Raw genomic sequence first — 15,402 nt, 5'->3', positions numbered from 1 at the left:
GCCTGAGTCATACTAACTATTTTTTTTTTTTTTTTGAAAAAGCCAAATAGTCATAACTCATATCAGCTAATGCACACCTTCCTCCTCCAATTTTTATGTCTTATAATTAAGAAATTGATATTGATATCATATATGGATTTGTTGGGAAAAATTAAAGAGCGAGGTATGAAGTTGAGTTGATCATAGTGATTGAGAGAGCTTGTTGAGTAAATTACAGTGAGTCCTGGGATGGCATGCCACTACATCTCCCATTGATCAACAACTGAACCACTTTCATCATTACAGATCCATTTCACTACTTCGACCACGAAGCTACCCCACAATGGCTTCTCTGCATACCCATCAACCTCGTGACATCAGTGATCCCACGACCCCCGCTATGAGAACCGTCGGATCTCCCAGCACCGCCGATATCACAAACTGCACCGCCAGACCCGCGATCTCACAGCACTTCTTCACCTTCCCCTTGCTCCTACCACTGCCATGGCTGCTCTGAAGCGTGTTCTTCAACCTCGGAATCCTCGTCCCCGATCCCTTCCCCTTATAGCTTTCCATGTATATCTCATGCCAACTCTCCACCAGCATCTCCCTCACGCAAGCCACATGCAGATTGTACTTCTTGCAATTCGATCTGTAACTCCAGCTCCGTCCCTTTCGCCCGCACCGGTGGCATGCCGAGCTCACCTTTCTGTACAGATACAGCTTGATTTCTCCGTCGTCCAGTACCATCGGCAGTTTCGCGCAGCACGGATGAAGGTCGAACCCGCAGGATCTACAGTGGTACACGAATCCACTCACGCCCTTCTCGCACGCGTTGCAGTAACGCGCCATCTCCCCCGGCGGCCGGATCAGGAATTGGAAGGAGCATTTCTTGTAGAAAGGGTGGCAGATCGAGGGCGAAGGGATAGCGCAATGGACGTGAAGATCGTAATCGCACATCGAGCACTTGTATCGCGATCCTATGCCGACCTCCTTGCAACCATCGCATTTGAATGGAAATTCAGAGTACTCGAATCTGAGCTTGTGTTGTGGGTGGCTGAAGTGGGATATCTCGCTGTATTTCATGATCGCGTTTCAGAGAATTGGCTGAGGAGGAGGAGTGCTTGAACACGAAGATGAGGTATGTTTATACATACATACTAACATAGATATATATATATATGTATATATGAAACTAATTATTAAAGACCTGATTATTGGGAGACTATAGAAATGTGTCATTTGAAGTCTGGGGCTTGGGTCTATAATCTTGTGTGGCTTGTGGGTGAAGCAAATGGAAAAGAATTATGCCTCCTGATCAGATGATAATGGTGCAAGTTCCTGGGAATTTCCGTTTCAACGAGAACAGGGAGACATTATGCGCATATTGATGAGTCACGTCCCACGAAGGAACATATACCAATTTTTAAGCTTTTGACGATTTTGTAACCTGCTAATCTGCAACCTTAATTACCACGTATTTTCAATTATTTAGTTTCTTTCTATTCTATTTTCAAGGGGTGTGTTCACTGGATGGGACCGTCCCGAAAAAAGGGGACTAAATTTTTATTCTATGTTTTGTCCTATTCCAAAAGTCATCCTGTTACATTAAAAATTGAGATGAGATCAAGACATCTCATCGTCCCAATAAATCGAATAATGTCAGAAAAAATTTAAATAATAATATTCATTAAAATTTTGAATAATATAATTTATTAAGTTTAAAATTAAAACACGGCAAGTGCATAAATCACAATAATTTAAAGTCAATTATTGAATTACATTAATCACAATTACACATTATGATAGCAATTATAAGTGATCTTTAGATTATAAGAGCAACAACAATAGGCAATCTAAGCACAACATCAAATTATTATTCTTCTATTTTAGTTGAGATGTGCTAAGCTAATTACTCTTCTGTAAATAAAACAAGAAATATGATACAAATAAAAGTCATTAAATAGACATATATAAGAATAAACTATATTAATATAATTAATATATTATAAAGAAAGATATTGCCATGTTTAATCTATGTTGTTAAAATTATCAATATAAAAAACCTTATTTTTATTATAAAAATTGCAAGTATTGAAGTTATAATTGATATAATTAATATAAGTATAAATTATATTAATATATTTAATATATATTTTTAAAATAAAAAATAATATATATAATATTTAGGATGTGACGGGATGTCCCAATGGTAATCCCGTGTCCCGACACAATTGCTTTTGAGCTGGGACAAGACTCATCATAATATAATCAAGATGATATTGGGTCAATCAAGATGAGTATAAATTGAGCACTCCTACTATTATCAAAGATATTCAAAGTGGTAAATGTAGGAGATTGATTCATCCACTACAAACCTTGTGATTTCATGCTTGTTAAGGAGTTACAAGGGCTCATGAGATTCCAAGATATACATTCAAATTATGTCTCTCTCAAGATTGAAAGTTCTTGCCCTTTTCATTTTAATACAAGGTGAGTTTATTTTGTATTAAAGAAGTCCTAGCTATTTTGTGTTAATGGAATAGATGAACAAGTGAATTTGAACCAAATCTCTTATTTACATGCTAAAAAGTTCATGAAAAATTCATATTTTATTATAATTTTTTTATTGTAATTTTAAATTTTCCCTAAGTAATTATTTAAAATTTTAGTTATTCCAACCCTCTTATTTTCCTTATGATTTTATTATCAATACTTCTATTACTCTCGTTTCTTCTCTTATCTCCCATTTTATTCTCATCTCTTATTAATCGAAAAACAGAGGTAAGCTCATTATACTTAATCTTTCATTTGTGCCTCAAGTTTCGTCTCATCTTTCTTTAACCTTTAAAATCTCTTATACTATATAAATAAAGAATTTTAAATACATGAATTTTAAATAGGAGATTTTAAATCTAAAATTTAATTTAAAGCCATTAATTTAAAATGCTACCTTAATTTATTGTAAATTTATAGGAATTTCTTCCCAAAATATATAAGAATAAGGCGTCAATGCAAGCTTATAAATAGTTGAGAATAATTGAATTACTTGGCCTTTTTTTTTTTGAGCAAATACTTGGCCTTTTTTTAAAATAAAAAAATAAAACTACAATAGGATATTTAAGAATGACGCGAAGAAAGAAGGGCTGTGGATATTTGCTTTAGTGGATGGATTCATTGTGATGTGAAGGCTAAAGGATATATGGAGAGAAAGTGCCAGCCAACGCTGTAATAATTGGAAGTTTTGAGAGATTGAAACAACGTAGCCAAAGGAATAGATTCCTCTGCACAATTAGAAGTTCTGCTTCTAAGCGTTAATGCCTATCTCGTGTCTTTTCCTTAAAATTAAACATAGACGACATTATCTTGGTTTATCATCTTTCTTATCCAATATTTTATCTGTACCTAGACTCCCAACCGCCTGTAACACTCCTTCACCATGAATTCATATATATATATATATATATATGTTCTAGGGCAGATGTTATTATTTAAGTATTTCTAGCTCTAACAAGTTGGTTAACCTTTTAACAATATGTCAGGAGTTTCATATCAAAGAACCTCACAAGTAATATAGAGTTTATAAGTTTAAAGAACTCTTCTCCTAACAGGCTAGTCTTTTAGAATTAATTCTCTCTTTGAATTTATGTTCGTCATGTTGGTATTGAGAGGTAGGTGTCACAGAAAGAGCTACCTATAAAAAGTTCTGTCTAGCAAGAGGCCAAGTGAAGTATCGTGAAATGAAATTGCTAAAGACGTCAGCTCTTGACGGGGTGTTATTATCATAATATAAGTCCTTAAGAGACTTTCCCTTTGAGCTTGTATTCATCACACAATATTGAATTTCCTGAAAGAAGGCTTTACTATAAACACCAACATTATAAATTTATAATATGCATTTCAGGAATTTTGCAATACTCTTCAATAAAATATAAAATTAGCAAAAATATTTCCATTCTAATAGTTTGATTACCCAAGCTCTATTATTGATTATTATTAATAAATTGGTTTCTTAAAAAATGTGTTAAATATTAATCTTATTACTATAATCAACTTTTACCAAACTTAGCTTCACTGTCTCACAAACGAACTTCTAATGAATTGAAATCCAGATAAATACTAACCCGTGCAGTACCTGTAACTGTTAGGTGTCACACGGAGATGGTCGTTTCATGAACCATGAATGATCGTGGAGCATTTGTTCTTTTGTATCCCCTTGAAATCTACACCAATAGGACTGTTCTATCCCAGACCCAAAAAAATAGTAATATATATAATTGTATATGTATATGTATGCATATATCTGTCAATAATATAGCTAGGGGATACAATGAGGAGAGAAACAAATAAATGGAGGAGTTTTGCAGCATTGTGAAGGTGATGAGAGATTCTTGTTGCGTGCGTCATGAACAATAATGTTGTGCGATTTATCATTGTCAAGAATGAAATTATTCCTTTCAGCAGCCTTCAATTACATATATGTACAAACATTCAGTCTTTCACTTTTAATTTGCACAAATTCTGTGGTACTGCCCACTCCCTTCTGTCTCACCCTCGTCTCTCTCGTCACTTGTTGGTTTTGATTGATCCCAACATTCATTTTCGTAAATCAACTATAAACTAGTGCTATTGAATAATCGAGTCAAAAATATGAGTCAAGTTATATGAATTAATCCAAATAATCTATCATTCAGTTCGGGTCAGGTTTGAAAAAAAAAAAAAGATCCAAACAAAAAGAAGTTTTTTTTAAAAAAAAAACAAATCATATAACCTGTAAATTATATTAATTAACCCTAATGGATTTGAGTTGGTTCATTTAACTCATATTTAAAAAAAATAAAAAAAAGGATAAAGGAAAATTTTCATGGTATAAACCATATTGGGCAATACTTAGTTAAATCAATTTATATATTTTATATAAATATTATAAATTAATATTTTGATATATCTATAATGAATATCAAATTAAAAATCATCATTTAAGTGTATTTTTTTAAAACTCATAAAAAACAGATTGAAAAAAAAGGGTTAATGATTTAAATGAAATATCCTTAAGTTAAAGGTTGGATTGAATTAGGTTGTAATTTTTTTAACTCGTATAAAAATAGATTAAACCTAACTTAACTCATATGAGCTAATTTATATGATTTGAATTAGCTCATGTTTTCACCTTTATTGGACAAACTTTTCATTTTTCACACAGGATCGAATTTTACGGAGCGGCCAAACGAAAAAATGGAAACAGGGGAGAGAATATAGGGTGAGGAGGAATGAGAATGGGATTATTAGATAACACCGCAACTCGGTTGATTAAAATGGAAAAAGAGCAAAAGTATATATATTCCAAGCCAGCATTTGACCAGGTATGAATGATTGAGGGTTGGGTCAGACGAAGGAACAAGTCACTCACATGTTATTGATCTTGTTGGAAAGACGCAAACTACGTGTGAAGGATATAAAAAATGAGATTGGATTTTTTTTTTTTTAGGCCGAAATAGATACAATCCAACAAAAGAGAGAGACGTGCAAACTCTCCTTGTATCTTTTTATCTCCCATGGGGCTGTCCATCCACAACAGCAAGAGAGTCTTCAAGAATAATGGATTAAATATTTGTTGAGAGAATTTTGCCATCAATATGGTTTTACCAGGCTTGACTCATGAATGATAGGTAATTATATCAAAGGAGAGAGTTTTCAAGGATAAAAATATGGGTTAGGCTCAACTAAAATTCTTCAGTGTTGATTCTTTTCTTGCCCACTTCATCTGATTTTTCATTTTCCCCTCTCAAACTAATACTTGTGTTGTCCTTTTCTTTTACTTGCCTTTTTTGTAAAAGGCCTGACCTAATCCTCAATTATTGTCAAATTTCAACCCTCAGCCCAATTATACACTTCTGTGGTCCATGAAACGGACGCCGATGGCCCATTGGGGAACCATTGAAAAGCGACTCCATTGATATGTTCAGTGAGTTTTGCGTCCAAAATAATATAATATTTTCTTGTTTTTCTATGAAGTTTGCACGATTAGGGGGAAGACTTATCTCAAAAAAATTCAAGCTATTATTAAATGATAATGTTATATTGAGATTCAAATATCACTTAAAATTTTTTGTTGTGTCGGTTATCTGAACTTGTGATGGTTTTATTCTCAATACAATTGAGCACGAAGCAGCTAGTTTTCAAGCTAGTCATGTGGATCATTTCTTGACAAAATTATTACTATGATATGAGCAAACGTGATCATGGGTGGAATGTTGATCCATCTTAATGCTAAGCGCAGTTTTAGTTCAACGTCAACACATGAAAGAATAGCATTAGTTTCGGACGGCTTCTCTCTCTTGAGATGAGAGCATTGTGGCTCTCTAAAACCTCTAGGGTTTTCCTCTCCATCCTTGGGAGAGTCTCTCCGTTAAGGAGGGCTTTTCTTGTTCTTGGTAGCGGCGAGCTCTGGGCCTCTTCTTCGCGGCAACTGCTGAGAAGCGGTGAGGTGGTGGGTGTGCGTGAGTTGGGTGCGATGGTTGATGGAGTGGGAGCACTGATTCATGGAGATGGATTCAAGGGTGATGGGTTCAGCGGTTCCGATAGTAATGGAGGAGGAGGTTGTGCAATCATGATCATTGAGTTTGATTCTGTGACCATTCTAACGGGAAAATGGAAGGTTTGAGGTCAGTGGCTTCAATGATTAAAGCGATGCAGATGGAAATGTCAATGGGGTCAAGATCTAAAGCTGTTAACGAGTGAAGGGGGTTCGATTATCGATCGAGGCCAATCGTTTACAGGATTGATGAACTGGTCTGTGGAGATGGCACTGGGGACTTATGATGGGTGCCCCCTAGTTCAGAGGTATGGATGAGAGTCAAGCAGGTGTCATCGACAGGGTTCACGGCTTCTTCAGAGTATATGGTAATGAAATTGATGAGTATTAGTCTTGATATTGTGCTGGTCCTATCCCAGACTAATATCCTCCAGGATGCTCAAGCTGTGAGGATTGATCTAAGATTGGGGGTATTTAATTTTGTTCTGACACGTGATTTTGTTGATAAGTTTAATCTAGAATTTGATTCGTTTATTTGGCATAATTATTCCTTAGCTAATTTCTCAATGATTTACGAGGATCATTACTGGTATAATCTTGGTTATTTTATTGATCTTTCTTGGTCAACATGGGTAACATCATCTGATCCTTTTAGGCTAGTGGTGATGAATGGATTGAATAGTTTTAATGATTTGAAGTATCGTACTGAGCATGTGGTTTTGCTTGTGATGCCTGCAAACTAATTTTTAGATGATACGAATAGTGTTTCTTTTATTGGGATTAAGCTCTTATGTTTTTGCCTTTGCCTTGTTACTATGTATTTGTTCAAATCTTTTGCCGGCAATAGACAATTCCTCTATGTTATTGTGGAATGATCTGAATTGATTTTTTTTTTTAATAAATGATCTGATTTGTTTAGGCCATAGTCTGTTTTGCCCAAGATATTCTGAATGCATAGTAAATGTTTGGATGGTGACAATGGGATTTTGCAAGATGGTCTTGATGTTTTGAACAACACTCTTAGGGCTTTTGATAGAGATAATGCTTGTCTCCCAATGGTTGATTTGTTCGAAGAGAAAGGAATAAGTTTAGCCTATTCAACCTCTGTTGATTTCTTTATAAATTCTGGCAAGTCACTTAGCTTTTGCAGCTTTAAGTGGAACCCAAGTTCTTTTTATCAAGCTATTGCATGGATTACATGTATTGCAGTGATAGGGATGTGCGAGATCGGGTTTGATCCTTTCTAGTTTCTCTCATAGATTATTTAGTTCTTCCATCTAGGATAATAGTTTTCTCCATGCTTTTGCCCCTTTTTTTCTCTTGCTTTTGTTTATTTTTTGGATACCTTTTGGTTTTTGGATTTGATGTTGCTGCTCTGCTTTGAGCATTTTCTTTGAATTTTTATTGATTTTCTTTGTGGCCAAAAAAAAAAAAACAGGTGAAAGAACAAACCTGTTTCATTAATCATTGCAGAGTCTTATCCGATCGCGTGACACAATTCAATATATATACACATGTATATTTTCAATGTTTTCGTGGAAGTTAGTGGGTCAATGGAACCGAGGGAGGGTGTTGACCCATAATTTGAAAGCCCACTTTTAGTGTCAACAAACATGAGCGATTTGTAATTTCCATCCAAAAAGCCTACTTTGTGGTTTGTGCTTCACAACAGCACGACCTCGAAGCCACATGTTTCTTTAATATATTTGACATTTTTTTCAAAAGAAAAAATCAATCAAAGATGATGTAAAAAAAAATTTATATTAATTAAAGATTATCTGTAATCAAAACTTAAATGAATATTTTATTAATTTAAATTAGAATTTTATCAATAAATATTTATTTAAATTTTAAAAATAATTCATTCTAAAATAATAATGATTCATTTAAATTTTTTTTTATTTAAATTTTAATAATAACTTATCCTTATCCAACTATCCTTGATTGTTAGTTTTTCTTTTTAAGAGGAAGTGTGTTGGAAGAAGGAACATGTGGATTGTGGTCTGTGGATTTGAAAATGGAATCTGTGGGCTACAATACCATAAAGAAAGCCGCAAAGTGGATGTTGTACACACAGCACAACACGCTGTTTCTTTTTTCTTTATCTGTTTTTTTTTTTTGGGGCCCCCACCGGCTTGCACAACACGCTGCTATCTCTCGTTGTGGTACCCACAAATGTGATATGATCTTCAATTTGCATAACTACGGCATCACCCCATCCTAAGCTTTTTATAAGAAAAAAAAAATTGGGAATACTCTCTTACTCAAATAAATAAATAAATGGAAATACTTATTTAGCTTAAATATGCCATGCAATCCAAAACACAACATTTTTCATCAGCTATTATTGGTCTAAAGTGTAAGGTACTTTACAAAAAAAATCAATAGCTTGCATTAAGTTATTTTCCCCTATAAATGCATTTATTAATTTTATTATAAAGAGATTTTATAAGAAAGGAATTAAATGTAATTAAGATAGATAATCTTAAAAAGTAGTTATCTTTTGCCACTATTTTAATGTTATAGATTACTTTTAACCACTTTTCTTGAAATCTATAAAATTTGCTAAAAGTTTTTTACATTTTAAGACTGGATGAAATATTAAAAACATCAAATCATTGTCTGGTGTGTTTATTATATTATTCCCGTTATGTCCTTGTTAATTATATGAAATAATCAAATTAGTGTGGTTAATAAGACGCATGCTAAACATTCAATAAGGGCATCTTGTAAAGAATTTTAAATCCAGAACAAACTATTAAGAAGCTTAATTAGTTTTAATTATATTCTTGATTTCAGTGATCCGGTTATTTGCTCCGGAGCAGCAACTTAAAATAAAAATGGCTTAGTAATATATCAAGTTTCATATGCTAAGCTACCCACCCTGTCTTAATGTACTTAACTCAACTTAAAAATGTACACGTTTAATTTAAATAAATCAAATTGAGGTCTAACATTTTTATTTTTTTCAAAAAAAAAATAGAAGGCTATGGCGTTAAATTATACAGGAAGTAAGACCTAAGAATGTTGGGATCCATATATTTATATAAACTCTAAACCTTGATGACAAGCATGAGGAGCTATGCAGTTGACACAAGACATTGAAGGCATCTCATAATAGAAGTATTTTTCCTGGTTTTAACGATAGACGTAAATTTAGGTGAAATAAGCATATATTAAATTAAACGATATATACTCTACTTGTATACTTTGCTCGACGCATTCATTGCTAAGAAGGGCAGACGAGAAAAGGAAGGATCACGGATAGTCCATTTTTAACCTTGTTCTGAAAAATACGATAACCACTACTGTTGAGTATGACAGGTGCAAACAATACAGTCACTAGAAACGTGTGATGGGCTTGCGGCGAATTTGGAAGATTCGAGGAGTCAAACAGACTCATCTCCCACATCATGCTTTCAAAGTTGTTATGTGAAACTATTTACCAAAAAGAAAAAAAAAAAAGTTATCTTGTGAAACTAGAAATTCGATGGATGCTTCCTCTTTCAAATCAAACATGGGGCCTTCCCTTTCTTCATCTGAATAGTCCACAAAATCTGAGTTAACTTGCTAATATAGAAACGTGGCCCGCAATCTGACATGAGAGTGATACTGTCATTACTTTAACTTTCTGGTAGTGAGGAAAGTGCCGAGGGTGTCCCTTAGTCAACGTCGGAATCAGAATCCTTACGCGATGCTGTTTCCTTGCTACATTCATGTCACCTCCTCTTCGTTTCTGACCCTACAAATACCACAACTCCTTCCCAGAATGACCATCCAATATCATAACTAAATCATACTCCTCTGCTTCTCTCGCTGTGTTTCCTTTCCCACCGTGAAACCGCCCAAAGTTCCAACAATAACATCCCGAAACAGAGAACGCTTCTTTGATTTGGGAGACATCAAGAACAAAAATTAGAGTGATTCCAAATGGGTACTTGTGCATCTTCTCAAAACACAGGCCAAGGTGGAAACTTCACTTGGAAATCAAGTGTGAACATTATAGACATGGAGGGAAAGCTGCAACAACTGAAGGAACCGAAGAAAGCAGGGCATGTTCTGTCTCAGAACCCAAACTGTTTCGTCTGCAGCTCAGAATCCATGTACGTCGGGTCTCCGATTCCTCGCGTGCGTCCTAGTGAAGAGCTTCAATTAGGACATATTTACTTCATATTGCCTCTCTCTAAATCCAGCACATCACTTTCGCTTCAGGACTTGTGCGCTCTGGCCATCAAGGCTAATGCAGCTCTTGCTCATTCACGCACGCCTTCTACTGCTAATTCGACTGCTTCTGCTACCTACTCAATCTTAAGGAAACCATTTTTTGTTAAGCAAAAATGTCTGCTCAGTAACTCAAATCTTGCACGTGTCTCTCTGAGTGTTTGACGTTAAGTTTAAACGAGTCATTAAGGGAGGAGATTGAAGGCCTCAAGAATATGCAGAGAACAAGGAAGAAGTAGACAGAGAGAAAACCAAAATGCTGAGAGATGACTGCCGCTGGTGATGTGAGATCCAACGGCTCTGATTGCTGGAATTGAAAGTGCTAATCATGTTATTTGTAGGATTTCCACTTCATTAATTGTTTTTTTTTTGCCTAAAAGGTCAATTTTATTAATTTTCTCTTCATTAAATTTGAGTGTCTATGAAGTTTTGAGTGACCTATTAGAGAAAGATCTAGTCAAAATTTTGAGGAGTTTTGTGAAAATTTTAAGCTCAGTAAGTTATTGAACTCTCTACCAGAAATGGGGCTGACTTGAGTCTGGGTTTTGAGGTTCAATATTGGCTGTGAAGTGTGCTTATGTGAAATGTCAATATGAGAATCGTCCGTCTTCTATATTTTTCACAAATCATTGCCAACGATCTTTGGTAACGGACTGTTGCAACCTTGGAGGTATAACCTTGCAATTTCAATGTAGTCCAAGTGGATAATGATTTCCTCATTTCAGTAATTGTCATTGAAACCATATGACAATTTCTTAGCATATAACGACATATTATATCGTGAGAGGAGGGGGGGGGGGATTCTTAGTTTGTTTGGACTAATGCTTGTAAAATTGAAATTTTCACTACCCACAATTTGCAAATTAAAATTTTTGACAAATTGCTATCTATTTTGATTATATAATTCAAAAGTAGATTTAGATGTATGATGACGATAAAGAATATGAGTTAATTTGATCTCCTTAAGACAATAATATTAAAATCAAAAAATAAATTTAAATCAATATATAAATATTGCATATATTTTGTTTACACTTTTTAGGAGACTTTTTGGGCATAGCCATAATGCATCCAATTAACAATAAATGAATACCTAAAATTTAAATGAAAGTTGTCACGTGAGAGGAGGAAGATCAAAGCACTAAAAATCAAACTAACTATTAAATCGATTGAAATAATAATTTAAGAATGAATGATTCATTCATAGTTGAATTAAGATCAACCCTATTATAATTAAAATACACAAAAATGTTCATATATAATTCTAAAGAGATTAGTCCACAAATATTACATGGAACGGTCATGTATGATAAACATATAATCTACCAAAACAGAGTTAGTAAAGCATAAATTTTGTGAACCGCTACTTTTTTAAAAGGAACTTATTGCAAGCTCAATAAAAGGAGAAAAATATAAAATCCAACCCCGGCCTACTCTTACAAAATTCCTAGTCGGACCAGTTGGGAGATTAGATTAGTTTGCAAATTCACCGGCCAACCCGAGTTAGATTTTAATACGAGGAGGAAGATCGTTGACAAAAGCCGAAATTCTCAAATTGGAGTACGTCACGCCATAAGAGTAAATTGATAACACATCATATTATTGACAAAGATCTTCACGCAAACACGGGGGAGAGAGCAGCTCCAGCACGGACGAAGACTTCTTAAATCGCATTCAATGCTTTCCAACGGATAACTAATCCCAAACCTACACAAAGTTGCTTCGGCCATAATCAGTGTATTGGAACAAAAATCATTTGACCCTACTCGCATTATGTTTTAAACCCGTAGTTTTGAGCAACTCAAAGTTAAACCAAGTCATCTCTGCCACGGATTTTCAATGTCAGCGAAACCTGATTCACGTGAACGTGCAACCAGGTCAACTTTATTAACAATTTAACATATTATCAATACAACTCACAGTAACGCTAATTCATTTCACTTTCTTTTTTTTTTTTTTGGGAAATGGTTAGATTGATAAGGAGATCATTATTTTCAAAGCTAGAATGATGCTACAAACACTACACTTAAGAGCCCAAAATAAAAGGCAAACAAAGGCCCACGTTAACAAAAAGGAAGAGACAGGAACGTGCCGAAGCCAGAATTTTCAACCCCAAAATCCTCTCATTGGTACAAACATTCACTTAACTTGGAATTTCACTTGAAAGGCCACCGTTATGCTCTTCACTCCTATATATACCCGAACTCTTCGCGCCACAGCTATATCCAAACCCACTTCTTTATCTCTGTCTCACTCGTATCCAGATGGGCACCTCTGCTTCTTCTCAATGCAAAAACGAAGATGGAAACTTTAGCTGGAAATTCACAGTGAACTTGGTTCATTTTGATGGTAAGCTCCAACAGTGGAAGCAGCCACTGAAAGCAGAGCATGTTCTGTCTCAGAACCCAAACTGCTTCATCTGCAGCTCAGATTCTATGTACATAGGCTCACTATTGCCCCATGTGGCTCCGAGTGAAGAGCTTCAAGTGGGGCAAATATATTTTCTCATGCCACTTTCTAAATCTCACATCCCACTCTCACTTCAAGAGTTAGGTGCATTAGCCATCGAGGCCCATGCAGCACTTACCCGCTCGATCATTCAATCTTCTGTTTCACTCTGAAATTGTTCTGCACGTACACTATTCATATTACAGATCACCATAAAGCTAATGCTTAACGTGGTTTTGGGGTTTTCTAGAAGGAACAAGTCGATCGATGATTATTCTAGTTGTACAAGAGACAAGGGGAGAAAAACAGAACCACAATAGTCCTTTACTTTCTGCACCATTAATTGGAGTTCCCAACGTGATCTTTTAGAGAAAAAGGCATAGATTAGGAATCGTATGCTTTAGTGCAAATATGCAAATTGTTATACTCCTCATCTCTACCACTGAATATGAAATTGCAAGGCCGTGAAAAGTGTACATATGGATGGCTAGCTAGCTTCGAGAGAATAAATTTTCCATCATGCTTGATTTTTATCGTATGATCGAGAAGTGTTTTCTTTATTATCTTTTTTCTAGCCTTTTGCAACAACCAAGTTCCTTATACACTCTAGGGAGATCGAGGGAGAGTAAAAATGACAGTATTTAATAAGATTTAACGTGTGAGATCGAATAAGAATGAGTTTTCTATCTACTCCCAAGATTGACCAGCAGCGAAGAGTGTGTGAATGATTTGCCGGAAATAGTTGGTATCATAAATTGATTGTTGGGAAAAAATGCAGAAATTTTGAGAGGATTTGCTTCGTCTTGTTTCTTTTTTTGTTTCCTTTGTTTTGGTCTGCTTTATGATCAAAAGACGACATTCTGGAATTGGAATGAATATGCTTGTTGGTGGTCATCCGTTAAAGCATGGTGTCTCCAAATGCAAGTTGGCTACATATCAAATCTGGAATATATTCTTTTTAATAATATATGACATTCGTATAGTGCTGTAACAACAATCATATATAATATGTTAAAAAAAAATATTTAAGTATGAAATTGAGAAGTGAATTACATCTATACTCTCATAATTTTGTATAATTTATACATGAGGATATAATGATATAATTTGGTCTTCTCTTAATTACAATTTTCAAAAGTTGAAATAAACCATGTCACCTAAACAAATCAAAGTGTGTGTAATTAATACACAGTAATGAGCGTGATACAAAAAAGCACAACATAGTTTGTCTGTGACTGTGAATGTGGAGTGTACCAGACATCTTTCAGAACGTCATCAGAAATCCTTTGCTTTTTTAGGTTTAAATCCAAATTCAACTTTATCCTATAAATCGTCTCCCCCAAAATATGCGCAGGCTGATATAAATGTAAAGATAATAAACAGGAAGTAGATATCTATATTTTCATAGGGGAGTATATGTAAGTCAGAAACTTGTATCTAAACCATAAAATCATCATTCAGAAAAATAATTGGTTGAACTCAAATCCAGAAACAAGGGGAATGTAACTTGCCATGTCACTACTCTTTTGGCTACCTTGTGTCCTTACAACATCCTCATCGCAAATAATATTGCAATCGTGTGCCGTCCATTTAATGCGTTTACTCTGACCTTCATCTATCTTCACAATGACGATGAGCTCCAACCACCGTCAAAGAAAGGAAAAAGAAGGCTTCTCTAAATAATTTAGCTACTACCCCAACACTGTTGATGAACTTTAAGGCACCCTAGAAGGCCTTAGTCTGTGTTGGACCAGTAAGTTGTTTAAAGTTAATGTCTATACTGACTCTTTAAAAACTCTTTCTCTCATTCATCATGATTACCACGACAATCACCCTTTTTCAAAAACAATCAGAAGGATTAGAGACTTGATAATGAGAGACTGGACGATTACCCTTGATCACATCTATAAAGAAGCTAACAACTGTGCAAATTCGCTCGCTAGGCATGTTATTAGAGATAATGTAGATATTTAGATTTTAAATAATTTACCTTTAGAGTGTAATAGTTTTTTAAGCATTGACATAACTTAATTGTTATTTTTTGTACAGTTTCAACCGTGGCCTTTCTCACTCCCAAAAAAAAAAGGAAAGAAAAAAGACAAATCCCTGTTTGAGCTTTACGCACATTTAGCTAACAACTAAAACATTCTTATACTACTACTTATAAATTATCTGATGCTTCACCTACTTATTTTCATTAATGAAACATAAAACAATAC

At 34.7% G+C, this 15,402-nt stretch overlaps 3 protein-coding genes across 3 annotated transcripts; 2 read left to right on the top strand and 1 right to left on the bottom strand.

Moving 5' to 3' along the window:
- Window positions 1–106: 106 nt before the first annotated feature.
- LOC129287178 (protein VACUOLELESS GAMETOPHYTES-like) lies at window positions 107–1,215 on the bottom strand. The gene has a single exon (XM_054923364.1). The coding sequence runs from the start codon at window positions 1,063–1,065 to the stop codon at window positions 343–345; it is 723 nt and encodes a 240-aa protein (XP_054779339.1). The 5' UTR covers window positions 1,066–1,215; the 3' UTR covers window positions 107–342.
- Window positions 1,216–10,285: 9,070 nt separating this feature from the next.
- Window positions 10,286–11,467, top strand: LOC129286994 (uncharacterized). The gene has a single exon (XM_054923110.1). It carries the CDS (start codon window positions 10,445–10,447, stop codon window positions 10,898–10,900), a length of 456 nt encoding a protein of 151 aa, XP_054779085.1. The 5' UTR covers window positions 10,286–10,444; the 3' UTR covers window positions 10,901–11,467.
- A 1,532-nt stretch (window positions 11,468–12,999) lies between these two features.
- On the top strand, window positions 13,000–13,356 carry LOC129286071 (uncharacterized). The gene has a single exon (XM_054922107.1). The coding sequence runs from the start codon at window positions 13,000–13,002 to the stop codon at window positions 13,354–13,356; it is 357 nt and encodes a 118-aa protein (XP_054778082.1).
- Window positions 13,357–15,402: the final 2,046 nt, after the last annotated feature.

Source organism: Prosopis cineraria, unplaced genomic scaffold, assembly GCF_029017545.1.
Source record: "Prosopis cineraria cultivar Desert tree isolate PC_DT_omini unplaced genomic scaffold, ASM2901754v1 PC11, whole genome shotgun sequence".
Lineage (NCBI taxonomy): Eukaryota > Viridiplantae > Streptophyta > Magnoliopsida > Fabales > Fabaceae > Prosopis > Prosopis cineraria.
The sequence above is the reverse complement of the archived record's forward strand: the minus strand, read 5'-3'. Positions and strand labels throughout refer to the sequence as shown.

Coding starts and splice junctions, on each gene's coding strand:
- LOC129287178 (XM_054923364.1), bottom strand. CDS start 1,065: ATGAAATACAGCGAGATATCCCACTTCAGCCACCCACAACACAAGCTC.
- LOC129286994 (XM_054923110.1), top strand. CDS start 10,445: ATGGGTACTTGTGCATCTTCTCAAAACACAGGCCAAGGTGGAAACTTC.
- LOC129286071 (XM_054922107.1), top strand. CDS start 13,000: ATGGGCACCTCTGCTTCTTCTCAATGCAAAAACGAAGATGGAAACTTT.